The 19808-nt window shown below is 40.4% G+C and overlaps 1 protein-coding gene across 4 annotated transcripts in view; it reads left to right on the plus strand.

The window, feature by feature from the left end:
- The window catches only part of RAD51B (RAD51 paralog B), a 405359-nt gene that overhangs the window by 239825 nt on the left and 145726 nt on the right, over positions 1 to 19808 (plus strand). For 3 of the 4 annotated variants that reach the window (XM_039705072.1, XM_039705073.1, XM_039705074.1), the window contains exon 9: positions 5593 to 5711. In XM_039705072.1, the coding sequence (XP_039561006.1) occupies positions 5593 to 5711 (119 nt within the window). Of the gene's footprint in view, positions 1 to 5592; positions 5712 to 8297; positions 9142 to 19808 lie in introns of those variants that run through there. The other variant, XM_039705075.1, reaches the window with a different exon arrangement.

The raw sequence follows: 19808 nt of genomic DNA on the forward strand, positions 1-19808 counted from the left end.
CATGATCTCTTTAATTCCCTGAGGGAACTTAAGCAAAAAAATTACAGCAGTAACTTGTAGCATGATTGGTGAGGTGATAATTAAAAGCATTTTCTGGATCACAGGGCCCTAGCATTGCCAGATGCCATGATTGGGCAAGCTTTGTTTTTCAGCGTATGTGTCCTTTATATGTACAGGCAGATAAAATGCCAGATCTGGGTTGTTTGGGTTTTGGTTTTTTTCCCTCCCTTAGCTCAATGGTTTGTGATTTTATTGTCTAGTCTTGGAGAGACAGAAAGAAGTGACTGCATAGGAGAGGTTCAAAAGAAGAAGCTGCTTTAAGTTTTAATGACGAGCAATGTGGCAAAGAGCTCCGGATACTGAGAGAGTGGTGTAAATTAATATAATTCTAGATTTTAGAAAAGGAAGGAATTTCTCAAAGACTGCTGTTAGGGGAAGGAGGTTTACCTGAGGGGTAAAACATTTATCCTTGGATACAGAAGGGAATTGACTTAACTGCTTTCTTCTACTTGTGCCTCACCATCCCTCCCACCAAATCACTGCTTCTGTCATTTGCAGTAGCACCGCAGCAGTGATAGAGAGCTGGAAACTCACCACTTTGTGGTGTGGTGTCAGGCAACAGAGGCAGAACATTTTCACCAGTAAAAAGAAGTATCTGTTCCCAAGGCTCTCAGCTCCACAATTCCCTGATTTGGGCCCTGTTTCAGGTGCTGTAAATCACCAGCTGTCTTCCCACCTCCACAGATCTCCTGAGACCTGATTGTTTTGGTCATGGCTGGTAGATTGTCTGGCAAGAAATCAAACCAGCTGGATTTTTTCATTTCTTAATGTCAGTTCCTGTTTTAGGTCATCAGGCAGGAGTCTCAGTGCTAGCATATGTGTGTGTCTCTTTCTCAGCTCAGAAGAGAATTGACATGAGCTCACCAATGAGTTCAATGAGGGAATGAGATCTGGTGTAAACCACACTGGTAATAGTAGGCATACTGGGTGGGATTAAAATAAACCACCATCTCTCCAGTTCTCTGATGGACCCTTCCTAAATTTTGAGCTGCATAAAGGTCCCTGCTGATTTTTTTGGGGTAGAATAAAAGTTAACATTACTTATTTGAAAAAGCTTCAAATATTTAATGAGGAATACTGAAAGTCCTTATTTATACACAGTTTTTATGGACTGTCATGTATTTTGGTGTATTTTCTCTCATCTCTTAGGGAAGGTTCTTTGTAAGTGGGGAATAATCATCAGCAGCTAAGAGATTTGTAATCTGCAATTCTCATGAAAAGATCTTTAGGTCAGGAGCTATCTTTTTATTCTCTATTTGTCTAGTGGTTTGCATCTTGAAGATGAGAGCTCTAGGAGTTGTTGCAATGGAAATAATGAATGACTGGGGGGAAAATAACAGCAAAAAGGACCTTAATCTTGATCTAATATCAGATTAATAATGTAAAAATCACCCAGAGTGTGGACACATAAAGACATAAATATGATAAATAAAAAGTGTGAAAACTTACCTGTTTGGAGCATATGAGATAAATGAACTCTGTTCTCCAAAATGAGAAGTGAGCTCATTCCCTTTCTATTGCATTCACTGCTGGCTCCATCAGAACTTTGCACCTGGAGTCTATAACTGGCAGGTTTTTGTCTCATGATGATGATGGCTGAATCAAACAGCCTGTTTAGTGCAATCTCAAGTCAGCACATAACACATTTGTGGTTTGTTTTTTTTTTTTAATGGGATTAGTAGGGGTTTACATTTAATTGCTTTGTTTGTTAAGTATATTTTGATGACTTTGCTTTGAAAAAAAAGGAAAACTAAATTACATGTCATTGATTACTGAACAACTCCAACTTCCAGATAAAATATTTCTACTTAATTGAAATTTGAAGTAATATGGAATAATCTGGGGGAGGGTGTAGTTTGTAAAGATTTAGAACTAGGAGGTTTTAGAAGTAAAACTGCCAGATTTCCTCTCATAATTAAAGGGAGAGCATAAGCATTTTAAAAGTTAGCATTTTCCCATGGCTAGTCTTGTGGCCAAGCTTGATTTCTTACAGCAGCAACTCTTTTTCCTGCCATGTGTCCTAAATAATAAAAGACTGTGTGAAGTCAATAGTGTGCTTTGAGACATACCTTAGCTGAGCAGTACAGAGTGAGACAGTCACCACTGTAGGGTAAGAGAATCAGAAGCACCTTTTGACTTAAGGAACAGCTGTGGAGAAGGGCTGAAAAGGGCAGAAGCCAACAGTGGGAGTTTGAAGAGTGCTGTGGTTAGTTACCTCACAGATGAGTTTGTCCTGTGGGTTGTGTTTTATTGTGTGATGGGTTTTTCCACCGTTGCGTATTTTTATACTTGTACTTTCTGAATAGGTGACATTGGAAAAATAGATTAGGGGTTGAAGGGGATTTTTTCTTCTTTTTCTTCTGGTCTCATTGTTAGAGATCTGCACCAGAAATACAGACTAAATGCCATGCAGGTGAAAAGTAGTGGTCTTTGAGCTCTGCCAGTGAACCGGAAAGCTGCACAGCCTGAGTGAGAGGCAAAGTACTTTCATTCTTATTGCATGGTGTGCTGTTTTTGTTGAGCTCAGTGGTTTAATTCTTTATAAATATTTTCTTTGTACTTTCAGAGAGATTTTTTTCCTTCTTTTGGATAGGCCAGGTTTTAATCAAGATGGTATGATGTTAAGATTTGAAAGATTTGGGAACTTGTTGCTTCACTATTTTGTTATTTCACTGTCATTTAGTTCATCAATCCATTTTTAACATTTGATGAGAAAATATTTTGAAATAACCAATTGACAGACCTTGCAAAGGGTCCAGTGTTGGGGATGAACCTGCCAGGCAATGGTTCACCTGGGCAGAAAAAAAAAATCAATATGTGAGAATGTGGACAAGGTGGAACTAATTGTTCTGTGCAGTTATACCAACAAGGAACATGTTGGGTTTTTTTTAATCAAGACTGTAGTCACATTCTGCCTGCACAGACTTCTTGCATTTAAAAAAGACTGGTTTAGGAAAATTTTTTTCATTTGATTCAAGATACTGGTCTAGTTATCCAAAATTTCCTTGGATAAGAAACCAATGGAACTGAAGTGTCTTTATTACTACATCACCTTCCAACATAGTTGCAACAACTGGGAGTTGGTTACATGAGGATTCAGTCTCTAAAATGTACCACCGTATATGCAGGGGACAAGAAGGTCTTTGAGACCAGCTCTGTATTTGCAGTGCTCTGGTTTGGCATAATAGAATAATCCCACAAGCACTATTGAATAGATTTAATCCTGCTGTTCCCTCCAGTGAGAAATGGAAGGTGAAATAAAACCACTTTCCCCATCCTGCCTATATGTGTCATTTCTCTCAGTGACAGGGAAGTTACTTATAGAAAGTTTGTTTTGATTGCATTGATAGGCAGAAACAAAATGAATCTAGTTCTCATGTATAAGTAGGGCCAAGGGTTGTGGCCCAGTTCTACTGACAGTTCCTTCCTGGGCATTGGAACCCAGCGTGAGCTTCTTCTGCTTGGAAGCAGCACTGTGGGCCACAGTTGAAGAATCACCCTTTCTTCTTTGTTTTTCCCCTGGTTGTGGAGAGGCATTTACTTTGCATTTGACTCAGACCACAAGCAGGTTTATTTTCACTTGTGACAGCTGTTCAGTGAGAGTGAAGCAGCCAGTTCCTCCTCTGTTTGCAGTCCAGAACAGATACGGTGTCTGCTGGTGTCTCTGCCAGTGCTCTGAAAAGTTCACTTTCCCAGGAGACAGTGGAAAAGGCATCTCATACAGTCCTTGGCCTGTCTGCTTTGAAGATTAGTTTCATTGTATTTTGTGTGTGTGTGAGGAAGGAGGGAGTGTTTACAGGAATTGAAATCACCTATTTTACTAGAGCTGGACCTGATTCAGAAAGCAGGGAGTTGTTCAGACATCTTCTTCCAGCCTTCTAACATTCACCTTCCCCTCCCCATGCTAGGATCCCATCTCTGTGCTTTGGGACACCCACTCCCTTACTGCATGCATATACTGAGATGTCACCTTTCTCTCATCTGTATATCAGCTCTGTTTTCTTACTTTCCCCAATCCCTACACTCCCTGTATCAGCTGTGTCCTGAACAGAAACCATGATGCCAGCAGTGACTGGGGTAAGAACTGGCTTTAAGCCCACTGGAGACACTGGAACTGCTGCCCATCAGCTGACTGCACATTGTGGGTGCAGTGGAAGCATCTACCCCACAGCATGGGTAAGCACTCCATACCACTCTGCTGTGGTTCAGCTTGGAGAGTTTGGGGACCTCTTGGAGAGCAGAGACCACAGTCTTGTAAGCCTGTTTTCTTCTTGGGCCAATGTTGGTGTGATACTCCCATCTCTAAGCATGAAAACATCAGGGTTTGGAAGCACAATGCAATGCCATGCTGGAAAAAAAACAATCACTCTCTCTGAACAATGTTATTTATCCACTTCCTTTGTCCAGTTCATTAATGTCTAAGTAGTGGTTGAAATAACAGAAAAGATAAGTCCAAGGTTTTTTTAAGGCCATGTTTCAACATAAATCTGTTTTCTTAACATATCCTCTTTCCTTCCTCTGAGACATTTACTATCTTTTTGTGTTTGGAGCAAGAAGTAGGAATGCAGCACATGTTGTCACTGCCCTTGAACTTCTTTGCAAAGCTGGCGCTGCTTCCTCCTGTTTGCTTCACTTCTTGTTGTACTTCTATATCTGCCTAATGCATCAGTTTGCAGGAGGATCCCTTATAAAATGAAAACCTTTCCAGTGAGGCATTCCCTTTCACCTTGCAAAAAGTCTTTGCTGTAAATTTGCTCCAGGTTTGCTAACTGCTTTGCACCAAAGTCATAAATTTTAATAACTTGGCAGAAGAGGATTTGCCCTCTTCAGGTAGGGGCTGACACAGTATGGTACAATGTGCTTTCTCCTGTATAAGAAAATAACATAAATTACAGCAATTAGCTTGTCCTGCCACAAACCTTGCACACTTCTGTTCACAGGGGAAGGTTTTGTTCACAGGGACAGGTTTTAGGCCTGAAGGAATGCAGAATTAGGAATTGCTGAGAAGTGATATCTCCGTAGTGCAAGAGCAGCAGGTTCCAGACATTTAACCATTTAAATGCCTGGCTCAGGATTGCAACAGCAATATGTTACTCCTTCTGTTACATAATAGCAGATAAATTATTTGAGGGAAGTTTGGTGTGAATTTTGTGGCTGTTTTATGCCAACATTAGCTACTTCTGGAATGTATGGGCCCTTTGTAGTGAGGAGCCCACCAGCAGGGGTGTGTGAATTGCTTCTTGGTGGTGTGGGATGGTGGCTCCCAGCTCTAAACAGGAGTACAGTTACATCAGCAACATCTCCTTAATTCTTGGCACTTATCAATGATGTCAGAGGCTGAGATAGAGAACTCACACTACAGTTGTATAAAAACATCAGAAAGGTAGGAAATTAATGCAACAATGCCATCTCTAAAGTGCTATTTGTAATTACCTAGCTTAGGGAATAATCTGAGATGTCTGATCAAGTTTCAATTCTGAACCCTTTTCTGTGCCACAGTTCTGATGCAGTTTCTATCATGTTTATCTTCAGGATCTTCTGTGAGTGGGAAGAGGGATTCTGGTTATGTCACAGCAGCCCTTGGCAACACGTGGAGTCACAGCGTCAACACCAGGCTCATACTACAATACCATGACTTGCCAACAAGACAGGTGAGAACTTAACAGCAAAGAGAATTTAAATAAAGCTACACCAACAGTGCTTGGTCAGATGGGCTGTGTCCTTCTGCCTTTCTGGTTATGCTACAGGTGTCAAGAACTTCGTAGCTGAGAGCCCAATTGTTTATTTGGGGTGGAGGTCCATCAGTGTCCTTTGTTTTTAAGGGATGACCAGCACTCCAGTGCCTCCAGGTATTAGGACAGGCCTTTCTGAGTCACAGCTGATACAGATGTATAAGTTTCTTGAGCCTTTAGAGCATTCTGCATCATGGAGATGAAAGGTAATCCTTACAGTGCTTTCTGCACAGGAATTTGAGGGCAGGAGAAACCTAGTCTTTTCACTGCCATGATTGTTTTGCTGTCATGCTGTCCACTCTTTGTGCCCAATTTCAGCTGTGACTGTTAGGACAGGGAGCACTCTATTTTCTGTGACTGCTGTTTGTGAGTAGAAGCTTGCTGCCTGCACCAGCAAGCTTAACTTTGAGCAGTAGGAATTGTACCAATTTCCCAGAAGTATGCCTGCAAGTAGGAGAATAGTCACCTTTTTTCACTGAGAGACTTTATGCTTTTAAGTGAAACATAGTAGCATCTTTTACTGCAATCTTCACCTCTTAATTTAAAAACTGGAAAAACTGGGAGACAAGACATTTGGGGTATGATTGAGGGAATGACTTTTTTTTGTTTTTAAAAACATCATAATGCATGATTTCATCTGTCCCTTGGGATATCTGTGGTTATAATCTCTTTTGGCTTTGTCTGTTCTGTTTTTGCATTGATGTAACTCTTTCCAAAGGCTGTGACCCTAAGTCTTAATGTTATTGATTTCCTGCCAGTTAAAATAGAGAGCTGTCAGAAAAATTGCTACGTGATATTTGTACCATCTTACTCCTATACCATTACTACCCGTGCGCAGCCAGGTTGGTGCTCCTGGGTTTACTGTCACAATACAGTTTCTCACTTTTAAATTGCAGTCTTTAGAGCCAGAGGAGAGGAAGCCATCTGGTTTTATTAGATAATTATTTGTTAGAAGTAAAATTTTAACGATAGCACTCCTGTTTCTTCAGTAGTTGTGGACTACTTCGAAGCAGTAGTCCTCTGGACTTTGAAGTAGAAGGTTAGGTGTGTCAAATGCAGGTAGAAAAGGCATCCTCTGTACTTACTTCTAAAGGCTATGCATAAAAATATAGTCTTACTGATACTGGTCTTAGAAATTTTCGTATGTACTGCTTCATATTCTGGTCTGTAATGAGTTCTCCTTTTTTATAGAAATACTAAGTTTGCAAAATACAAAGCTGTTCATAAATTTCCTGGATCACTTCAGAGTTACATGAGAGGTGGAGTTGGCAGAGGGTAAAGGGCAGAAACTGGGCTCTGTGCTACTTCATGATGCACAAAGTCAGCTAAAACAGATTAAGAACATTGCTCTGGTAGTGGAAAAAAGGAGACAGCTTTCTTAAGGAAAATTCAGATATTACATGTAGTTTTTCCTGATTTTTTTTCTAAGAAATAGATCACAAATGTATGAAAAGTTGTGTTCAAGCCTTTGAAATTATGGTCTGCTTAATAGAGTTTTCCTCTCTTCCTTACTGGATTTATCAGGTGCACCATTTTGCTTACAGGTGAAGCTATGTGCTCATTCTGTTTTAATTAAGCAAAGGAACGAAAGTGAAAAAAAAAACAACCCTAAAGTAAATGTTAGTATATATTATTAAAACCAAAGTAATTTGAAACAGAAGTGTGATATAAATAGTGATGTGCCTGTGAAGTCCATGACTGAAATAGGATATGTCCATGATGTCCTGTAGGTATTTTCCTGTAGCTGGTATTTGTGTCCTTTTTCAGATAAATCCTTGTTCCTTAAACTCATAGAAATGTTTCAGCTAGAAATGCAGTTTCCAGTTAGAGGAAGGCATCTGGAGTTACCCTACCTATCACAGCACTGTATTGATCAAATTACTATCATTTTACACACATATGCTCCTTTATAATTGCTTTAGACCCACTTTCAGAAATGAACTGTGAATAAAGGTGCCTCAGTTCTTGAGATGCCATTTCAGTCATTGTAAAGTGGTTCTGCCAGGAGGTATTAGATATCAGTGCTTTGAAAGCCAGCACTTTTTAAAGAAGCTTAACAGGAAGATTCAAAAATTACCAAGTCAGTAATCACATTTACAAATTCTCATACTAAAAAAAAACCAAAACACAAGAAACCCAACAACCAAACAACAACAACAACAAAAAAAAACCAAACAAAAAACCAACCAAACAAAAAAAACCACAAAAAAACCCAAAAAACCCCAAAACAAACAAAAAACCCACCAAACTTGTGATTATCTGTAGTCTTAGTTTTAAAGTGAAATTTTGCCCCAGGGAATTACTGAAAGCACACAGTTGGTCTGCAGATTAGTGTGAAAAGTAGTTTCAAAACCATGTTTTTCCTGCTTTTCTACATTTGTAACCTTACAGAATCAATACTGTATAAGGAATGAGCTTTCCATAGAAAGATAGAAACCATAGAATCATAGAAACTTCACATAGTTGGTGATTTCCCATCTCTAATTTCTCGAGGTCTCTCTGCAGGGCCTCCATGCCTCTGAGGGAGTCAACAGCTCCTCACAATGCAGTGCCATTGGCAAATTTATGTAGTATCCCTTGGAATCGTGCATCCTGGTCATTAATGAAGATGCTGAAGAACACAGGGCTGAGGATGGAGCCCTGCAGAACCCCACTAGTGACAGGTCCCCACTCTGATATCACTCTGCTCACTACAGCTCTGTGTGCCTGACCTGTGAGCCAGTTGCTCACCCAGTGCATGACGTATTTATCCATCTGTGGCCTGGACAATTCATCCAAAAGGATACTGAAAGCTTTGCAGAAGTCCAAGAGGATTACATCTGCCAGATTTCCTAGGCCTTTTAGGTGGGTTGCTCTGTTGTAGAAGGAAATCAGGTTCAACAAGCAGGACTTACCCCTTATGGAGCCATGCTGGCTGTGATCAACGACTGCATTGTCTTCCAGGTGTTTTTCAGCACTTCCCAGAATAATCTTTTCCATTATTTTACTAGGCACTGAATTGAGACTGCCAGGCCTGTAGTTTCTGAGGTCCTCCTTCTTGGCCTTATTGAAAATCAGGGTAATGTTTGCCAGCTTCCTGTCAGATGGGACCTCTCAGGATTCCCAAGACTGCTGAAAATCATTGAGGACAGACTTTGTGATGACATCAGCTAGCTCCTCACATGAGTACAATCAGGCCCCATAGATGGGACAATTCACAACTGATGAATTGTGAATTCATCACAATTTCAGGGTCAGCTGGGAATTGATCATTCTTGCAGTCATGGTCCTCTAGCTCAGGACTAGAGGCTCCCATGGCCCATCATGCATGTTGAAAATGTAGGCAAAGAATGCATTTAAACATCTCTGCCTTGTCCACATCCTTGTTTGTGAGGTTGACAATCTGCATCCTGTAATGGGACGATGTTATTTCTATGCTGCCTTTTGCCATTAAAGTATTTGAAAAAAAACTCTTTGTATTGTCCACCACAGTTCTGGTCTGCTTTATCTCCAACTGAGCTTTGACCACACAAATTTTCCCCCTACCATGGCCAGTAGCATTTCTGTATTCTTCCCATGTTGTCTGACCTTGCTTCCACCAGACATACATGTCCCTTTTCCTTCCACAGTGGATACAATTTGTTTTTTCAAAAGGTAAAATTCATTCTTTAGTCAGTCACTTGATCTCCAGAATATTCTCTTTCTGGATCTACTTTCTCTCTTTCTTTCTGTGGGGGAGCTGGAGTGGTGGCAACAGTCTGAGACACTTTCCCTCATTATATCTGACTTCCAAGGTAGTAGACCCAGCGTGCCGATCCTTGCTGCAGAATGCCACCCATCAGGAGGAGAACCACTGGGCCAAGGGTGCTATCCTTCAAAACACTGAGTGATACTGTGATTGTTCAGGAAGATTCAATAAAGCTGTTTTCCAGAGCTGTGGTATCTCCTGGACAGCCCAGTGGGCTGCTAGATGCTTGTTCTTGGTCATGCAGTATTTGTTTCTGGGAAAACTCATGGGCATAGTCCCTGTTCCTGAAACCTTGGGGAATGCCAGGGCAGCAGGTGGCAGAGCAAGTATGTAACAAACCTTAAGAAACTGAACATAGAATTCCTACACGTTTGGGATTTTTTAATATATTAAGTAAAACATTTATTTTGTTTGTCCAGTAGATATTTTCCAGCCAACTATCCCTTTTTCCACCCCACCCTTCCTATGTCTGGCGAACATTAATAAGACAGCAGCTAGTTCAGCAAAGTAATGAAATTTCTGGGATGTCCTGCCTGCCTGAAAATCAGTTAGGTTTGCTTTATTGCTAGGAGAGGAACAGCTTTCTGAACAAACAGATGAACTTTGCTCTTTTGTTTCCTTCTAGAAGCCAGGGTTCTGGTTTTTGTTTCCTCCAGGACAGAAGCAGCACCACTGGGGGAGGGCCAAAAGAGATTTCTAGTCTGCATTTAGATTAATTTATGTCACCAAAACCCACAAGCATGGACAACAGCAGGCAGGAGTCTTTTAGCTACTGAGGTAAGACTGAGCTGTATAGTTTCAACAGCAGCACAGTGGCATAAGAACATGTGAGAACATGGGAAAAGTTAATTGCTTCACACAAATACCTTCATGAAGGGAATTATCTTTTTGGATACTGATACTTCATTCTCCCTAAGCACTCTTTTAAGTAGCTAACCATGACATTTTCCTGAAATGCATACATAAACATGCAGACTCTTTGAGTTTGGGCCAAAACCAGCGGGCCTGCACTAGAAACTATCAGACTCCTCAGTTATCCCTATGTATATAATTATCCTTCTTTCCTGAACTGGAGTCAGCAGGCTTTAAGGTTACTGTTTTTCATGTGTTCTCAGCTGTCTTTGGTAGGGTTAAATACATTGCCATGCTATATTTAATGTTTTGTTCTTGTCTAGGAGGCAGGATCCTGAATTACATGAGACAGTGCCCAGACCTGGTATGGCAACTTCTGTGGGCCTGGTTTATTTTATAGTTTTCAAGGGATTTGTGAGACTTGTAGTATTTTGTTAATCTCTGTACCATGTTTTGAAATTCTCGGAGGAAAAAATGCATGTAGAAGTGTTATAGCAAGCCAGTGCTTTCCTGTGGTATTTTCAAGAAAGAGCATTTAGAATCACAGAATCATGCACATTGGAACCTTTAAGAATATTGATTTCAACCATTAACCCAGCACTGCCAAGTCCACGACTATACCATGTCCCCAAGTGCCATATCTACATGTCTTTTAAATATCTTCAGGGATGGAAACTCCATCACTTCCCTGAGCAGCCTGTTCCCATGCTTGACAACCCTTTCTGTGAAGATATTTTTCCTAATATCCAATCTAAGCCTCCCTTGGCACAACCTGAGGCCATTTCCTCTTGTTCTGTTACATGTTACCTGGCAGAAGAGACCGACCTCTACCCACCTACAACCTCCTTTCAGGGAGTTGTAGAGAGCAATCAGGTCTGCTCTGAATCTTCTTTTCTCCAGGCTGAACAAGTCTCGCTCCCTCAGACACTCGTCATCAGCTCCAGACCTTTCACCAGCCTTGTTGCCCTTCTCTGGACCTGCTCCAGCACCTCAGTCCTTCTTGTATGGAGGAGCCCAGAATAGGACAGGATTTGTGGTGTAGCCTCACCAGTGCCGAGTACAGAGGGACAATCACTGCCCTGGTCCTGCTGGCCACACAGTTTCTGATACAGGCCAGAATGACACTGGCCTTCTTGGCCACCTGGACTGCTGGATCATGTTCAGCTAGTTGTCAACCTGTGCCCCCAGCCACTCTTCCTCCAGCCTCTAGCATTGCCTGGGGTTGTTGTGATGCAAGTGCAGAACCCAGCGCTTCACCTTATTGAATGCCATATAACTGGCCCATCAATCCAACCTGTCCAGGTCCCTCTGCCACAGCATTCCTAGCCTTCGATAGATCAGCATTGCTGCCCAACGTGCTGTTGCCTGCAAATTGACTGGCAGTGCACTTTATCCTCTCAGACAATTGATGAAGACGTTAAATAGGTCTGGCCCTAATACTGAGCCCTGGGGAGCACCACTGGTGGCTGGTCACCAACTGGACGTAGCACCATGCACCACCACTCTCTGGGCCTGGCCTCCCGGGCAGTGTTTCACCTAGCAACCAGTACACCCATCTGCGCCATGGGAAGCCAATTTCTCCATGAGAATGCTGTGGAAAACAGTGTCAAAAGCTCTACTCTAGGTAGTGACATCCACAGATAGTACTTCCTCCACTGAGCATGTCACTTGTCACAGAAAGAGATCAGGTTGGTTGAGCAGGGCCTGCCTTTCACAAACCCATGCTGTCTGGGCCTGTCCTCTGGTTGTCCTGCATGTGTTGTGTGATGGTGCTCAGGATGGTCTGCTCCATGAGCTGCCCCAGCTCCAAGGTCAGGTTGACAGGTCTGTAGTTCCCAGGTCCTCCTCTGGCCCTTGTAGATGGTGCCACGTTTGCCAGGTTCTCGTCACCTGGGACCTCCCCAGGTGACCAGGGCTGCAGGTGACTGATGGGCAGTGGCTCAGTGAGCTCTTCCAACAGCTCCCTCAGTACCCTCAGGTGGATGCCCCCTGGCCCTGCAGACCTGTCTGTGTCTAGGTGGCAAAGCAGGTCACTGGGCATTGCCCCTTGGGTTTTGGGGGTTTCATTCTGCTCCTCATCCATGTCTTCCAGTTCTGGAGTCTGATTATCTGGACAACAACTGGTTTTAGGATTGAGATTTGGGCTGAAGCTTTCAAGACGTGCTAAGTGAGCTCTTGGGCAGGAATTTTCCTGGTAAAATGGTAAAGTGTTGCAGGTAAAGTGTTTCAAATGCATAAGTGCATGGTGACTCATTCTGAATAAAACAAAACAGAACAAAACCCCCTTATCTCGTACAGACTAATGCCAGACATAACTTTTGTTGTGTCCTTGGTTACAGACCAGCTGTTTCATCTTGCTCTGCTTACTATCGTATGAATAAGCCCTGAATAAGCATTCCAAAGTGACTGTGGTGAAGTAACCCTGGTACTTGCTGGATGGGGGAAGGGCTGGAAGAGAGCAAAGGGGAGTCAAAATGTACAATATTTGGCTATAACTTCACCAGGAGATGGCTATTGGAAGGGTTGTAAAATGTGTATCTGTTCTGAGCCATCTTCTTATATAATATGCTTTTCATATGGAAAGTCAATTCTGTAAAAACACAAAGAGATATTTTAATAATTCTTTTTAAGATAAAAATGATGGTGAGGAGTCATGCAAGGAAAAAATAGGAAATTTCACAGGAAAGTAGATTTTTTTTCAAGTGAGATTTTTGCAGTTGTCCATTATGTTTATTTTGAAAAAAATATCTGTGAAGACTGCAGAAGCACATAATCAAATTCTGCAAACCCTTCCATGTAAAGAAATGTTTTTTTTCCTAGGATACACAGTTTACTTCAGAGACTTTTGCCTTGCCTCAACTATTGATTGAATATTTTTAATCAGGACACGCTATTGTTATGGCTTTAAATTTCCATGCATGTTTACAAACCACATCCTTAAAAAGACATAAATAAGCTTATGGGGTTTTTTCTGATTAAAGTGCTGTTGACTGATAACCCTTATGACAGAAGTCTTTTGCTTATCCATAGATCATATACAAGCATAAGCAGCAATATAATCTTGAATAGCATGAGAACAGTATGAAACTGGACACAAGGCACAACTGTAGCATAAACAGATGGTTATCAACATAGCACAATACTGACTTAATCCAGCAAAGTGCCAAATGAAAGGATGCCAGAAAAATAGCGACGGTTCATTAACAAGTGTTTGGAGCTCAGACATCACCTGGTGAACTTACTTGGCTGACCTGTTTGTTCATGCCTCTCTTTGCAGCAAGCCTTCTTCTTAATGAACTTTTGGAGGGTGGTCGTACAATATAGCCATCACCAGAGCCCTGTCTACACTAAATGGGTCTGGATTCTGGATATATGGCCCTCTCTTGTTAACAGGACACTTTTAGAGGGAAATGTTTCCATCATTCTTGAACAAGAATTCACTTTTTCATGTGCTTATAAAACAATAACCAATTTGTTATCTAGGAATCTAAATAGAAATGAAAAGGCTCTATGTCAAATAGAAAAGAGCAGAAGAAACCTTGAAATAGTTCATCTTGTTCTCTTTTCTGTTATTTCTTTAGTAACTACTGCAAGTTTTCTTAATGAGGATTATTCTGCTGTCAGATAGACAAAATGTAGGAGCAGCTGTACAAGCTTCAAACTCACTCACCTGTAGTTCAAAGCATCCTAAACAGAGAAGCAGGGACATCCCTGAGGCAGAGAGGCAAACTCAGCATGAAGTTACACTGAGGCCTTCCTGCTGAGGCTGGTGGCAGAGATGGGCTCTTTCTGGTAGGTATTTCTGGCTGACAGATCAGCCCACTCTCAGAAGAGCCTGCTCCTTGGTTGCTGCTAACCTACACAGTTACAAGTTAACCATCTCCTCTTATGTGATATTTTCAAAGTACTATGCAAAAGCATTTGCAGACTGATCTGTGCAGTGCCCTTGCCAGGTGCTCATAACCGAGGAAACTGAATCATATCTGAGTGACTGAGCTCTTGCAGCTGGGAGCAGAGCTGGAGTCTCTCCACTGCCACTGAGTGCCAATAAGCTTGATCTTGCTTAACATTTATTGCCTTTGTTTCAGGCACTTACAAGTCTTAATATCTGCTGGTACTATATAGTGAAGGTACTCCTGCTTCTTGCTCCAACTAGCTCAGTACATTGACACACCTGCTGATCTGACATTCAGTGTGGTCACTGAGTTCAGTCTCGAATCTCTCCTCAGCATGCCATAAACTTTGCTTCATAAGCAAATGTTATTGAAACTGGGACTTGACTGGAGCTTTATGGCAGAACTTTTTCTCCAATTCCTTGTATCCAGTTTCTGTTGATACCAGAGGTGATTTTTTTCTAAGCCTCAGCTCTAGAAGTCATCTTGCATTTCTCTCTCCTCTTTGCAGATATCAAAACTATTCTAAACTGCAAGTACCCAATAAAGACAGTAGCTAGCACTTAAATTTTTAGATTATTAAAATGCTCGTCTGCCCTCTTATCTCCAGTAGTGGTTAATGCAACATTTCTAGTATTATCAATACCTTTTTTCCCTCTTTCAAACCCACCACAGAAAATAGAATTGTTACCTTGATGAGACCTACTTAGTCACAGAGATGCTGTTGTTTTAATTTGTACATATTTTTTCAGTTCTGTAACTGAGGAAATGGTATTTTGCCTTGGTCTAATTGATAATTGTCCACCTTCATGTTAATCAGATAGAAATTTTCAGAAATTTGGGCTATACCTCTTGTTTTTTATTGGGAGCCACTTAAAGGTCAGAATGGGAGGAGTAAGATTACTGTAATAAAATCTGTTCTGAATACAAAAGAGAGCTTCTGTCTGGGATGCTATTAATCCAACACCCTTTACAAACATTGTACTTACAGTTAAGTAAAACAGCATAAAAATGGGAGAGAGAAAGAACCAGATGGGACTTTTAGGCTCTGGTCTGAATTGTCTGAAGAATGTTCTGTTTGTAAGCTTAAGTTCCTTTGCACTGAGGAAATGAATGCAAATTCCCATTCTGTTTATACAGAATCACTTCTCTGATTTTGATTTGACTTTTGTGTGTGTTTTTCCCTCAAAACAGAGGGGAATTAACTTAGGGCAGCTTCTCTCATCAATAACTGAAATATCATCACTCCTAAAGAGTGGTAATGACCAAAGTTGTTTATCTTTGGAATGATGTGGCAAATCCCCTTGCCTCCTGTCTTCTACCAAGTTCTCCTTTTTCCTTTTTTTTTAATTTCTTTTTTTTTCTTTTTATTTTTAAATTTGAAAACAGAGGGAAGCAATGCCTAACTCAACTTTAAGTGTTAATTATTCAGAAAAGTTCTGCTGGGTCTGTCTTGGAATATACTATACTTAAAGACATTCTTAATAATGAAAAATATCAGAAAATCATTGTGAGTGAACTGGACAATCTCAAGTAATAAAAATATAGTGGAATATAAGATTCCTAATAGAAATAATTTCCAAAATCATATTGGGCATTACAAACAAGTTTCTGTTTTACTTAAGGAGCAGACAAGTTCAAAATGAAGCTAATATACTGGAGTGGTTTAGTTTATCACAGAAAGACTAACTCAACACTAATGTAACCATGTGGGCTATCCTAGAATATATCAGGCAAGGTGTTCTCCAATGAAAAGTGTTTGTATCCTTGTGGAAAGGTACTGGGGACATATCTGGGATACTGTATATAGCCTGAAAATGTTTGTTCAAGCTTTTTTCTACTTTCTTCTCCATCTACTTTCTTCCCAGCCAAGGTCTGTGCTAGGTAGAATACATTTATTGACATAGTAACAAGTTTGAGCTGCAACTGGTAAAAAAAAGTAGACCTTAGGTAAAGTTTTAAAACCAGACAAACTTTGACACATTTACTTCAGCGGGCAAAATGCATGGCATCTTGTGTGAAAAGGTAGGGATCAGGCATGACTCTCATTTTCAGGCATTACAACTTTTATGATTCTCTAAACATATTTAGGGAGAATCATGTCAGGAGTTTGTATATCTAGGATATTGTACTCTGAACTTGAATTTTTGCTTGTTTTATGAATCTAAAGTCATTGAACTGTTCTAGATTGACAAGACAGTAGAATGGCAGCCAGTGAGTGATTTTTAAAATCTACTGCAGAGAGAACAATGTGGGGTTTTCAGCTCAGTTTTATCAGTATATCTACCCTGGGTAGGTTCAATTCATCTAGAGGAGTTTGCTCTACGTAGACTTTTTAATCTTTGATCTGTCATTCCTGTGCCTTTAGCTGTGATGTAAAAACAGGCTGAAAAGAACAAAACCTTCTTAACTGCTTAGCTGCTGAATGCAGACTACTGACCCACCTTAAGGAATAAAACCCATTTTGACATACCACTGCCTGAGATGATGATTATCTCCAATGTTGCAGACTTAATGGGAGCTGCCTGGCCAGCTTTATCATATCCACCCATCATAATGCATCAAGAAGGTAATAAAATAGATAGTTTTCAAAATATTACTGTCCTTTGGACTGATTGTTGTAACTGTTGGAAAAATACCATGGGTTTCTACTCAGTAAGGAATGGAAAGGCTGTGTGCAGGAGGTGATAGTGTATTCTACCCACATGGTAGAAACGCTGGAAGATACTTATGACTAAAAGGTAAAAGGCATTATAAATAGCTACCTGAGCCATCCTGCTTCCAGCTCTCACAGGTACTTTGATTGGGGAGAGATACATCCTTTGGCTGCATATTAACAGAAAGCCATAAATTCCTCAATATGTGTGTTGAAGTTCAGTGTTTCTGACAGACTGTGATTGATGGGTAGCTTCAACTTTTCCAACACTGGTAAGAAGTACTGTAAAGTACAGCTCAGTTAATGAATTACTTCTTCCTTGAGTATTCATATTGGAGCAACACCAACTTGGAAATTACTAATGAGGTCACTTATCAATAAATCCCCCTGTCTCATCAAAGAAAGTGATAAACTTAGGTTGCAGTGTGGTGTGTGAGTCACTACTGAAGTTCTGCACTGGAAAGAGCTCATTAGATTTATCTTGGGTTTGCAAGGCCCTTTCACATTTGCGTAACAGTGATGGTTCATGGTCTCTCTTATCAGTCATTTCCTACCAGTGAGTCTGGAATCTCTGGCAGAAGTTCTTGCACTAGTCCTGAGTGAACAATCAGTCTAATTTTTTTCTGCCATTTGATTTCATTCGTGTGTGCAGATATCTTCTGCAGGTCAGGGTGTTTACATACTGCACGGTGTTGAAGTGGAAGTTACGGACTTCAGGACACTTGAGCTGGCCTTGTGCAGAGCTGACAGTGGTCAGGAAGGTTTGGTTTGGAGTCTGAGCCAGTAAATCCTTATCATGTCTGAGCCAGCATTGACATTTATTTCAGCACATTGATGGTTCTGGTCCAAGTGATATGTTTGTTCTTCAGTGTACGTCACTGAACTTGTTTCTTTTAGCATCAGTCTTTATTTATCTATCTAACAGTAATATAAAACTCTGTACCCACAGTCATCTCAAGCTACAGATAAAAAATCACCTGATCCTCTCTTAAATTGTGTTGATATTTACAATTGGATGTGGTACATTTCATATCAAAAACAAGAGGAAACTACTTTTTTCTCCTTTTTTCATGTTTTTGTCTTGCTTCTCACTTGTGATCTTATAATGGCCATCTCATTTGAAATAACTGAGCAAGCTGAAAATAGAAAAGTGTCCACAAGCACAAAAAAATCCAAGACATTCTTACTAATCTTACTAAGATAATACCAGATATACTTAATTGGTATTAAATATATAGAAGAAAGGTAAACAACTTACTGTAAGACATGTACTAAAGATTGCCATATGGGTGCCACTGCAGGAAAGAAGAGGTTGAGATTTTTTTTTTCCCCTGCAGTTTTGCATTTTCTTAGTAATTTTTGTCCTTTGAACATAACTAAACTTTTCTAAATTTCACATGTAGTTAGGATTCCTAAAGTCTGAATTTCTTAAGCATAATTCCCATGCAAGAGAATATCTAAGAGCTATAAATGCTGTTCCCAGTAATTTTGTGCAAATAAGGATCATTACACATGATCTTTGCTTCTGCTTCTTCTCCAAACACAAAAAGATTTGTTAACCTACTGGTCATTGTTAGTGGCATGTTGTCATCAAAAATTTCTGACCACATGTGTTATAAAGCAATATTTGAGGTCTTAAAGTGCATCTGTGCCATGCACTGGAAAAGGAATGTTTTCCTTTGACTGCTGGGGCTTCTTGGATATCCACTGCCCTGTAGAAATATAAATTAGGCCTTCTAGAACAGTTCATGTTTGTTAGAGAAAAGTTTTTCTAGAATTTTGTTATTCAGGGGTTGTACATTCAGCAGTACAGATGGTGTTTATAAGGCAAATGATTTCCAATTCATTAGTCAAATTCTCTCCAGCTAACGTTCTTGCTGGAGAAAATCTGACTCTTGTAGAAAGATTGAAATTAAATTTCAAATTAACTCTGTCACCTTTTTTTTTTAACATCAATAGAGCATGACAGTACTCCAAGAGCACACATATTACATCTGTGTATAGTAGCTCACAGGTCTGTTAGTATGACTTTTTTTCTTGTCCTTGTTGTGTGATGCCTAGTGGGCTCTACAATACACTCTGCTGAGGCTTTGTGTAAGATCATATTGCTGTGTCTCACATGTGAAATTAGCAGTGTTGTGTTAGCTTGTCTCCAGGGTCTTTGCTTTTAGGAATGGAACAAAGTGAACACACAAAAAGAGTTGGAAAGGGCTTTTGTTTGTTTCATGTCAAAAGCATTTTGCAGCCACTAGTGTGGGTAAAAAATATTTATCCTATGATCTAGGACTTTTGCTTGGTTGAATCCCAAGCTTTTGGCCCAGGGCTGGGATTTGAGGATTATGCCTTTACCTCAAGGACACTTGTTTTCACTGATGTTCAAAACCTTTTAGTGGAGAATAGGAAGAGCCCACTTCTGATGCTATTTTATAATGGATTCATTTCCTTTCAATTTATAAATAATAATATTGGTGGTTTTCATAATTTATAAAATGAAAAGAAAGTTAAAGAAGGAACGAGTATTGTTTAAATAAAGATTTGAGACTCATTAGAAACAGGCATTGAAGTTGAATTTACAGTGGCACATACTTTTTGTCTGTAGAAAAGCATTTTGCTAAAATTGTAATTATAGATATTCAAAGAATAATAAAAGTAATAAATCACGATGGCAGTGCACATGCTAATTGCATACTTAATGTACATTCCTCACGTTGTGCTGCTGAATTACACCGAGCTGATTTGCTCTGTGCAGTGACATGGGCAGAGGAGCCAGTGGCATCTCTGAACATGCAGCTCCTGGGCTTCCAAGCTGTGCTCCCTGCTGATCCCATCGCTTCCAGCCATGTCTGGCAGGCTGGGTGGAAGCAGCCATGCATTCTGAGAAGAGCTGC

The sequence above is a fragment of the Passer montanus genome, unplaced genomic scaffold (genome assembly GCF_014805655.1).
Source record: "Passer montanus isolate IOZ18808 unplaced genomic scaffold, ASM1480565v1 scaffold18, whole genome shotgun sequence".
Taxonomy (NCBI): Eukaryota; Metazoa; Chordata; class Aves; order Passeriformes; family Passeridae; genus Passer; species Passer montanus.